Below are 12,074 nucleotides of genomic sequence, written 5' to 3'. Positions count from 1 at the left end.
AATATATAATTAATGGGGAAAAAATTATTCAACCTGAACTTGGTATTTCTGGATGATGGAACTAAATTAGTCATTTATTGCACTTCAATATTATTGCGAAAGCAAGTCAAATTTACAGTATGATGTGTACAGGCTTTGAATTTCCTTTCATTTATATCATACAAATATCCAAGATTAAAACAGGAGAATTGTAAGGTGGGGGAACAATTTCATAAAATGGGCCTCACTTTTATCAAAAGTGAAAATTAGCAAAATAGGAAGGTGCCTCGATTTAGTCACTGTGATTATGTTTGCTCGCTGAACTTTGCTTCCCGGACATGTTCAGAGGCTTGAGAACAATATTGTTTCTTAAACTGCACCTGTGAACAGTAACGTTTGATGAAATATAAATGGCACCATGGAAAGATTAAATATTTTTAACGATAGAGAACTCTCTATCCTCTCATGTCCTCAGCAGGAATTCCCGGTAACTGACGATCATCAGAGGGAAAATTCTTTGACCACACACAGCAAATTCCCTTTTCATTGGCCGTGAAAATTTCTCCAGTTCTTTCGTCGTATGCAAGTGATACGATTCGATCTGACAATGCAGCATTTCTGATTTGAGAACCATTCTCACTTGTAATCTTTGCCACACATTCTCCCGTTACAATGCTGCTAATATTGATCGTACAATCAGCAGATTCTTCAGTACCAAACTCCTCATTACCGCAAATAGAAATAACAAAATCCTGCCCGCTGGTAATGTAATTTTCCCTGTAAAAGTGGCGCTCAACAAGGAGGGGCATATGCAGCGGATGGTCTTGAAAGGTGATCAAAATATCACCTCGCATATTACACACGTGAAGCCTTCGGTTTGTAGTGTAGCACAAGAAACGATCCAATTTATCTAGATAGTAAGGCTCCACCATTGCTTCCAAATTTGTTGTCACTACTTCAGGGTTGTCACGGGATATAGCAATCAGTTGCATTCTCTGTCGAATTTGCTGCACGCATATTCTATTATCGCCACACAGTGTAGCGAAGTGTAGCGGATATGCAGTGTGGAGATACACAGCAACTTTCTCGCACAGTTCTCCAGTCTGTTTGGAATAAATTCTGCACGAAATTCTGTTCATAGCATGTACGTGCATTTCATCGAAATAGATGAGTAGGTACACATTTCCTAGGCTTTGAAAATCCCATTCTAGTTTTCTTTCAACTGGTATGATGGATATCTCATTGTATTCTTTCAAATCAAAAATTTTCAACACTCGCTGCGCTCGATTAAAAATCAGCCCCCTGCAATTTGCAATATCCAAATCCCAAACACTCATGTTGGCTTCTTCTGGATAAATATCTCTGTATTCGTTACTTTGTCCTGCTTTTATAGATCCTATTTCTACGCTTAGGATCTTGAGGCGTGCAGAAAATTTATCACAACCAACCATTATGATCGAATTATTATTAGAATTGTAGTAGACAAATCCAATTTCCATCGGATAATTCAATATTATACGTTTCCCATCATCGTCGGTCAAGGGAGAGAATTCCCCCACTCGTCGTCGGTAGGGAATGAGATAGGCTTTGAAAAACCCAACGGTGAAAAAAATACATATTATGTCATCTGCTATGACAAGGTGTGTCAATCTTTCTCCTACGTGCAAGGCTTGTAAATGGTAATCCCAGAAACTATTTGGCAGTTTGCCCGTTAACTCTCGGCGTTGCAGGCGGTGGAAACAATTCTTGGAGAACCATCTATCATTGCTGCTTGACATTTTCTATGCTTTCTGAAAATTCACTCTGAGTACACAGAATTCACCTTCCAATTCAGTAGTGAGGGACCAACAAATTCAATTTATCAAAGAAAGGAAAGGGCATTTTGAAGCGGCGCACCCCGAATTTTTGTTGGCTGACCTTTTATTATCTGCACCCAACCCAAAAGGGTCAATAATCCAGTGGTTATGGACTTTAATGTGAAGGTCCATAAGTAAGACATTGCATTACAGAATATTGCAGGTGAATAAGAAATCTAAATTATCAGTATCTAAACAGTGAGTGGATTCATTTTAATTTTGAATAACTAAGGATGGATTAAAATAGTTTGGGTAGGCGCCATCCTTTTGTATTTTAGTACTCAAGATAATTCTTTTCTGCTTTAAAATGGCTTGCAGCTTAAAAAAATGATTCCTTTTAGTGTAAGTGCCTATGATGAGGAGTTAAATGGATTCAGGTGTAGCTGAAATTATATCTCTCTTTTATATTTATTATTTTTAAATATAAAGTTTTTTTTGGGTTTATATAATTTTATATAAAATTGTTATTATATATTTTATTTTGTTTTCAAAATTATTTTTAACATAAAGTATTAATATCTTCCAATATAATATATTAAAATATTTTAATCATAAAAAATAATGTAACATATTAAAATGTTTTAATTATAAAAAATAATATTTAGTTACATATTCAAAATGTGAATATATAATCAAATGTCAAATATTAAAAAATCTGATAAAAATAATTTACTATTTTATTATCTTTTTTATAAATTGAATCCAATCTTGTTTTCTTGCTTGTTAAAAGGGATAATGTCTTAATAAGTCACTTAATTACAAACTTGATTCACACATAGATATAAGGATTTCCCTATCTTTATTTATAAATAAATTACCAATTATCTAATGGATCTTCTTTAATGAAGTTCTATTATATTTATTCACCACCAAGCACACATTTATTTTTCCACACATATACATAAGGATTTCTCCATCTTTGCTTATAAATAAATTACAAACCACCTAGTCGACCTTTTTAATGAGGTTCTGTTATATTTATTTACCACCAATTACCATACTTGGTCTTATACCTGGTCTTATTTATAATATAGTGGACCTAGTTCTTTTATTTTTATTTTTTATTTTATTTAAAGAGGAATTGACAAGTGGGATGGTCTCGTACTTGCATGATACTCTTATTTATAATATAGTGGACCTAGGTCTTTTATTTTTATTTTTTATTTTATTTAAAGAGGAATTGACAAGTGGGATGGTCTCGTATTTGCATGATACTCTTGCATGATACAGAGGAATTGACAAGTGGGATGGTCTCGTACTTGCACGATACTCATAACAAGTGGGATATCATACTTGCATGATACAAAGGAATTGACAAGTGGGATGGTCTCGTACTTGTATGATACTCATAATACTATTGTAACCTCTAAGTGCTTACGTATGCCCCTTCGACAAATATTGGTGAATCAGGGGGATTTGAACCTCGAACCTCCTCACACATAAGACTTCATTTTAACAACCATCACCAATTGAGATGCCTCAAATGGCCGTGGACCTAGTCCACCTTACATAAAATGGCCACTATTATTTTTCTAATATTCCCCCCTTGGGTACCTCCCTATGTACCTTATATTACCCTCCTAGGCATACTACATTTTATTCCCCTTTGAAAAGTGTTGTTCTCAACTCTTTTTGTGAATAAGTAAAATAACATATACTAGGGTTTGATGGATATCTGTTGACCATAATGTTGAAGTTGATGAGCCAAAATTTCATGTACCAGTAGGAGGCACCATGTTGAAGAAATCCAAGTTTCACCATAAACTTGAATCCCATATCCAAGTGTGGATGTTGACTCCCCTTGCAATATACTTGAACTCAATAGATAGTTGAAAATGATACTCTAATTTCTTAAATGGTCATGTGGATCTAAATATTAAAATCCATTCATCTCAGAGAAATCACCCACACTAGACACTACAACTGGGGAATAAACAAGCTAAAACTCATATTCTTGACAAGCATTGATATTACTCCATGATATTCTCTTCATAAGGTGAATTAAAGTCATAAAATAGAAGAAAATAATAGTTTTCATCCCCAAAATGGAAACTATCTAGATATTAAGCAGTCCAAGCATCCTTGGTATTGTACTAGGAATTACCATTTTTTAATATATCTTTCCCTGATGTCACTACAATGGACCGAAGAATACAGGTCTCCTAAAATTTATCTATCATCGTTTGCATCTTTTAGTATATTTTTCCACGATATCACTACATATGGACCCAAGAATACACATCTCCTAAGATTATCATGTTGGGTTGTGTTATATTCTTTCCACGATTAACATATGTAATGAACCAGAGGGTTAGAGGGGGGCGTAGTCCCCCCTTCGTTGCGCCGATTGTGTAGTGGGGGGGTTTGAGGGGGGCGGGTAGCCCCCCTCTATGGGGTCTGGGGCAGTGCCTTGGGATTTTTTTTTTGAACCCTATATTAGGTTGGGCAAACCTACCTATGGTTTTCGGTCCATGGTTTTGGATGCGATGGTTTTTCAGTCCATGGTATTGGATGCTTCGACATGTATAAATATGTATTGTAACATTGAAAGGAATATAATGAAAAATCAAGCTAGTAGTCCCGGTTTTGGGATCCAGGGGAAATCTCTGTGTATATGTGTTCTATGCGTTATGTTCTCGCATTTTTTATTTTCTGTGTTTTAGAATTCGTATGCAGGTAATTTATGTATGGGGTTAAAACCTACATTTGGTATTAGAGTTATTTTGGCTTCAAGGGGACGCCTTTGTTGCTGAGGGGTTTCGCTCAGGCCTGTGGTAGACCCTGTTCAATGGGAGATCTGCGGGATTGATTCTTGTGGTGAAAGAAGATGGCGAACAATGGAAAGATAGAGATAGAGAAATTTAATGGTCAGAGTTTTGAGTTGTGGAAACTCAAGATGGAGGATCTGTTGGTGGATAAAGATCAGATCGCAGTATATCTGGGTACTAAACCAATGGGAGTTTCTGATGAAGAATGGAAGAAGTTGGATCGGAAGGCAAAGAGCACAATACGATTATGTGTCTTAGATTCAGTATTGCTGAATGTATCAGGGGGAGCTACGACGAAGGCTTTGTGGGACAAGTTAGGGACTTTGTACCAATTTAAGTCTCTGGTGAATAAACTGTTCCTACAAAAAAAGTTGTATAACCTGAGGATGAAAGATGGGGACTCGGTGACAGAGCATCTGATTGCGTTTAATACTATGGTAAGTCAATTATCGTCTGTTGATATCAAAATTTCATATGAAGATAAGTACATCAGTTTATTGTGTTCTCTACTAGTTTTGTGGGATAGTCTGGTCATTGCAATAGGTAGCAATGCAACTGCCTTGCAGTTTGATGAAATAGTCTCATCCTTGCTGATGGAGGAGATGAGACAAAAAAATATGGAGAGCCAGAATGGTGATGCCTTGTCTGTACAAGGACGGTCCTAGAATAGAAACAAAAATAAGTCATCGAGTGGGAGATCTAAATCTCCAGGAAAACCTATAAAGGTGGTGTGCTGGAAATGCGGAAAGGAAGGGCACTACAAAAGGGACTATAAATCTAAAGTTCCTGATAAAGGAAAGGGATCTGATGATGCTCCTTTTGCAGAGGTGAAAACCACCTTAGATGAAGGTGGGGATGTGTACTTGGCTTATTAAAGTACACATATAGATCATGAGGCATGGTTGATTGACTCAGGTGCATCCTTTCACTTCACTCCCCATAGAGAGTGGTTTTGCGAGTATGAGAAAACGATGGTGGTGATGTCTTCTTAGGGAATGATAGGAAGGATAGAATCATTAGTTGCGGAAAAGTAAAGTTGAAGTTGTAAGGTGGAAGGGTTAGAACACTTCTGGGTGTTTTGCATATTCTTGCTTTGGCCAGAAATATGATTTCTGTAAGCAAGTTGGATGTTGCATGTGTAAAAACAATGTTCGAGAAGGATACCTGCAAGATGGTTTTGGGAGCACTGGTATTGATGTGGGGAGTTTGGATTAGAACTATGTACAAGCTGCAAGGTAGCACGGTTGTTGATGGGTGCAACAATTCTGTGGTTCCTGAAAGTGGAGCAGAAAATCTAGTGGTCTGTGGAGAGAAGACCATGTTGTGGCATCAAAGGCTTGGACATATTGGAGAGAAGGGCCTTCAAATACTTCATGGTAAAGGTATGGTAGAAGGTATGAGTAATAGCTCTTTGGATTTTGATTTATGTGAAAATTGTGTATATGGGAAGCAGAACCGAGTGAGTTTCCCCTCTGGTGGTAAGAGGGTGAAAGAGATATTAGAGCTTGTGCACAGTGATGTGTTTGGACCTGTGAAGGTTCCATCACTGGGTAAGTCTGTGTAATATGTAACATTTATAGATGACTTCTCAAGGAATACATGGATATATTTCCTTAAGAAGAAATCTGAAGTCTTTGACAAGTTTAAAGAATTTAAGGCTCTGGTGGAAAACCAGACAGAGAAGAAGATAAAGGTGTTGAGGACAGATAACGGTGGAGAGTTTTGCAGCATGGAATTTGAAGAATTCTGTAAAAAGTGTGGTATAGCATGGTAGAAGACTACTCCATATACACCTCAGAAAAACGGAGTTGCAGAAAGAATGAACAAGACGTTGATGGAAAGGCCAAGAAGCATGCTCAGTGGTGCCGGGTTAGGACAAGAATTCTAGGCAGAAACAGTGGAGACAACATGTTACCTGGTCAACAAATCACCTTCATCAGCGTTGGAGGATAAGACTCCACAAGAGGTATGGACTGGTAAGAAGCCCTCTCTTTCACATCTGAGGGTATTTGGATGTGATGCATATGTACATGTTCCAAAGGAGAAACGAACCAAGTTGGATAGTAAATCTGAAAAATGCATCTTTATTGGGTATAAGGATGGTTTAAAGGGTTATAAGCTTTGGAACCCAGTAACAATGAAGGTTGTGTACAACCGAGATGTGGTGTTTAGAGAGGTGAAAGATGTTATTAAACATGAATTCCAACCAAAGGAACTTGAGAAGATAGAGTTTGAGCTAAAGGAGGAAGAATCAGACTCTACAACAGAGGAGGAATCAGAAGATGAAGAGCCACAAACTCCGGGTGTAAGAAGATCAATTTGAGAAAGAAGGCAGCTAGAAAGGTATAGTCCATCTGCTTTCTGTTCAAATTTTGCTTTATCTATTAATGATGATGATCCCAGAACTGTGAAGGAAGCAATAGATTCACAGGATGGAAAGTCTGGAAAGAGGCCATGGTTGATGAAATGGCATCTTTGCACAAAATTGAGGGCTTGGGATCTGGTGGAGTTGCTGACTGGAAGGAAACACATTGGCAACAAATGGGTATTCAAGAAGAAGACAAATGCAGAAGGAAAGGCGGAGAAATACAAAGCTCGATTGGTAGAAAAATGTTATTCCCAGGTGTCGGGAATTGATTTTGGTGATATTTTTTCTCCTATTTCCAAGGTAACTTCTATTAGATTACTTTTATCTGTTGCTGCTGCTTTTGATTTTGAGGTAGAATAGATGGATGTGAGGACAACATTTCTTCATGGGGATCTGGAAGAGGAGATCTACATGAAGAAACCTGAAGGCTTTTTGGTGAAGGGTAAGAAAGAACTGGTATGGAAGTTAAAGAAGTCTCTGTATGGGTTAAAACAGTCACCAAGGATGTATCAGAAATTTGATACATTTATACGGGGACTTGGCTTCACTAGAAGCGAAGCAGATCACTGTGTGTATTTTAAATTAATTGGTGACCATGTTATTTATCTGGTCTTGTATGTGGATGATATGTTGCTGGTTGGAAATGACAAAGAAATTATCCAGGATTTGAAGACCCAATTGTCCTCCAAATTTTACATGAAAGATCTTGGTGTTGCAAACTATATTTTGGGCATGGAAATTAAAAGAGATCGGGCAAAGAGGAAGCTCTAGTTAATCCAGAGGAAGTATGTCGAGACAATACTGGATAGGTTTAATATGCAAGATAGTAAACCGGTGAAGGTTCCGATTCCTGTAGGTTTAAAGATATCTGCTGAACAATGTCCTAAGAAACAAGAAGAGGAAGAGGATATGTCCTGTGTTCCATATGCAAGTGCAGTCGGTAGCCTGATGTATGCAATGGTATGTACTAGACCAGACATTGCACATGTAGTGGGAGTATTGAGCAGGTTTAAGTCAAAACCAGGGAAGGAGCATTGGATAGTAGTGAAGCGGGTTTTCAGGTATTTGCGTGGCACTAGTGATTATGGTTTGTGCTAGCAAGGAAGACTAGGATTGGACAAATTTTTGGATATCCGTGGCTTTGTTGATACATAATGGGCTAGAGATTTGGATAAGAGAAGATCTACAAGTGGGTTTGTGTTTAACCTATTTGGAGGTGCAGTTAGTTGGATGAGTAAGAAACAATTTGTAGTGGCACTATCAACTACAGAGGCAGAATACATGGTAGCCACTCACGCAAGCAAGGAAGCAGTTTGGTTGCAGAGATTGTGTTCAAGTATGGGGTTAGTACAAGGAGCTATAAGGATAGACTGTGATAGCCAAAGTGCAATTTTCTTGGCAAAGAACCCTGCTTATCATTCAAAGACAAAGCACATTGATGTTCAGTATCACTTTGTAAGGGATATAATAGAAGACAAAAAGGTGTTGTTGGTAAAGGTGGACCCTTTGAAGAATATTGCAGATGCATTGACAAAATCTGTGAGCTCTGAGAAGTTCTGTTGGTGTAGAGAAAAAATGGGAGTTTCAGGGCTGGAAAAATGACTAAGCTCTCATGTGGCCTCTTGTGGAAAGAAAACAACAAGTGGGAGAATGTTGGGTTGTGTTATATCCTTTCCATGACTAACCTACATAGTGAATCGAGGGGTTAGATGGGGGGTGGAGCCTCCCCTTCGTTGCGCCAATTGCGTAGTTGGGGGGTCACAGGGGGTTTGAGGGGTGCGGGTAGCCCCCCTCTATGGGGTCTGGGGCAGTGCCCTGGGAATTTTTTTTTTTTTGACCCTATATTAGGTTGGGTGAACCTACCTATGGTTTTCGGTCCATGGTTTTGGATGCGATGGTTTTTCAGTCCATGGTATTGGATGCTTCGACATGTATAAATATGTATTGTAACATTGAAAGGAATATAATGAAAAATCAAGCTGGTAGTCCCCGTTTTGAGATCCAGGGGAAATATCTGTGTATATGTATTTTATGTGTTATGCTCTCGCATTGTTTATTTTCTATGTTTTAGAATTCGTATGCAGGTAATTTCTGTACGGGGTTAAAACCTACATATCAATCATTCTTTACATCTTTTAGAGTTTCTAAGAGAAATCTTTGAGGAAACTTTTTAATGACCTTACCAACTCCATATCCATGAGGGTTAGAGAAAAAATCTTGTAATGGATGTAGTGTACTCAATACACTTATGATTACATGTCAGTGACCACGAGTACTTGTTGTGGATAGAAATCCAAGAAGAGAATGTCAATGGGAACTATTCTGTGACTAATCACATTAGGACCTTACACTGGACTGGAATGACTGTTCTTAATAATCCACTCATCTTCAAATATTTGACTAGGCGTGGATACATTACATGAACAGGATTCCATCCATGGTTCAACAAGAGGTAGATGCTCTCAAAACGTGGTCAGAAGCTCCCTGCATTTGCGCAGGTCGTTCTCCACGCATTACCATTCTTTTGTTGATTGTCTACATTTTCTGTATTCAGCTTGGGCTTGATGTCTAGTAAAGGCATTGCCATTGATCTCTTGGTCCTTTGATTAAAAATATACATACCATATATTAAATTGAATGATGAAAATCCCCTTTTTAATGGTGCTAGTCTAATGGTAATCAAGGCCTTTGTCAAAATTTATGAGCTTTGTAGTCCACACATTCATTATGATTTTTTTTTAAATAGCTAATTTTAAATCAATGATATCTTAATCTCTTGAACTCAAATTTGGACAATTTTTTTTGTTAATGTGGGTAAATTTTGTGAGGACTTTAGAAAGACAACCTAATTCTAGAATTTTAGGCTAGAAATTTGTAGGAAATTATTTAATGTTGTGGCCCTCATTTGTCCATAAATAATCCACAAAAAGGAAAACAAATTATCCAACTTTGATGCGAGAGAAAAAAAAATAATACCTATTTTTAAATACTTAAGATATAAATATATAATCATATATTAAATATAAAAAAATATGATAAAAATAATCCACACTTTATTATTATTATCAAACCCTTAATGTAGTGAAACACCTTACAATTGATAGTTCTGTGGAAGGAATCTACTATAGCCCACTTGGCTCTTTAATCGGGCAATCCCCTAATAAGCTAAACTCAATGAAAATAATTATCCGCACATACAAATGTAGTTCTCCATCATTTATAATTATGAAGAGAATTTTAATTATAACGAACTCCTACTGAACCTTCTTTAGTAGCAACCCATTAGATTTATTTATTACTAACTATTATAGTGGGTCTTATTTGGTAATATTGTAATCCATGTTATATTGGATGACTTCTATTATGCTAGTAATATTTCCATTGGGTACTTTCTAAATCTTCCATATTACTATATTACTTTCCATATATACTACATATTTTATTTATAATCAACATTTATCTCTTTACCTATTTAAAATAGACATTGGAATATTTATATGCCATACATCATTTTTTTTGTTTTTCATTATTAATATATTTTTAAATGTCCCATTTCAACTCAATACAGTAGGAATCACACATTTTTTATTATAATAAATTAATAAGAAAATAATTCAAATCCATTACATGAAATAAAGATAATGATTAATGACTATTACATAAAATAAAACTCCTTCCCCCAATCAACTCAAATATTTAATATTAACTTGATTTTATAGAAGTCATAATCAATTTAATAATATTATCATCATAATTTCTATTACCTAATCTCAGTTCATTTGTATTTCCACATGTAATAATTATAGGATCTTCCATACTTGTCATCGATCCAACACTATCATCTAGTCAATGAAATTCTCCATGGATTTGGAATGCTGGGACATGTTGTTCCTTGGAAGAGAACCTCTGACTAAGGAGAGGTTAGTTCCCAAGACATTTATTCAAAATAGTAAAAGAATAAACTGGTTGTCCCATTGTTCAAACCCCAGAGATTATTTATTTAAAGGCAATGCTTCTTAATCTTCAATGGAAAGAAACAATTTTCTTAAAGTGGCCTTCTGATGTTGATTACAATTTTAATGAAAGAAAGACTGAATGATAGTGGAAAGTTTACAACATAGGTTGCTTAATGCAGAATCTTTGTTTTCAACCTTAGAGGAAAAATATGATTAGCAGAAGATGGTGTATAGAAAAGAGGAGCACATCATTAAGGTATTTTTAACTTTAAATCACAGGCAACTGATTTACAGAACTGTAATATTAAAGACCAACATCTTCATTACTCTTTACTATGAAGAAGACACAAAATGGAAAAACAGGGAAAAACATTTTGTACCCAACAGGTGTCTGGAATCACTTCAAACTTCTTTATTCAATTCCATGTGAAGATAAAAAGATACAAGTGTTTTCTGCTTCTGAGGTCCAGAACTCAGAACCCTCATTTCTCTTTCTGAAAAAGATTTATACAAAATTTCAAAAGACAGTTATAAAACTGTCAACTACCCAAAATTTCATAACTTCCTAACTACTTCAAAACTAATAGTTCTTTCAAACTTTTACAATAGTGGAAAAAAAAAATATTAATATGATCCAAAAATGTATGACATGATTTTGTATGACAAGTGGCGTTGTTTTATTTGGTGATTTGAGATTGGGTTGCGGATGAAGGTCCTGCTTCTGTAGTAGTTGCTGATGGTGACATCCATTCCCTGCACTTTCTCCATATGGTTGTATTAGGACTGGGACTTTTGTCAAACTTTGAATGTGCCATCCTGAAATTTGTAATTCTACTATATGTTGGCTTGTCCACAAAAAGAGTTCTCATCAACCATAACAATTGAAAATCCCTCTGCAAATAGTTGACAATAGTTGTTCCTTTCAACACTGTTGTTCTTTCATGAGTTGATCCAATTTTTCTTTTTTCCTCCACCAGCAGAGTCTCATAAGTTTCCTAGGGTAATAAATTACCTTGTTGGTCCCAGCATGAAGGCAAACCTGCTCTTGTTCTCTTATCAAAATCAGTGTTGAATTTCATTACAACTGCCTTGACCTCTGTTAACTTTGTCTCTATTGTTTTCCTATAGAGGTTCTTCATAATCATTT

General features: G+C 36.2%; 1 protein-coding gene across 1 annotated transcript; it reads right to left on the bottom strand.

The window, feature by feature from the left end:
- Window positions 1–434: 434 nt before the first annotated feature.
- LOC149266838 (uncharacterized) lies at window positions 435–1,757 on the bottom strand. The gene has a single exon (XM_089409298.1). It carries the CDS (start codon window positions 1,755–1,757, stop codon window positions 435–437), a length of 1,323 nt encoding a protein of 440 aa, XP_089265424.1.
- Window positions 1,758–12,074: the final 10,317 nt, after the last annotated feature.

This window comes from Pinus tabuliformis, chromosome 6 (assembly GCF_031772625.1).
Source record: "Pinus tabuliformis cultivar Carrire ecotype Pingquan chromosome 6, CPIR1, whole genome shotgun sequence".
NCBI lineage: Eukaryota > Viridiplantae > Streptophyta > Pinopsida > Pinales > Pinaceae > Pinus > Pinus tabuliformis.
The sequence above is the reverse complement of the archived record's forward strand: the minus strand, read 5'-3'. Positions and strand labels throughout refer to the sequence as shown.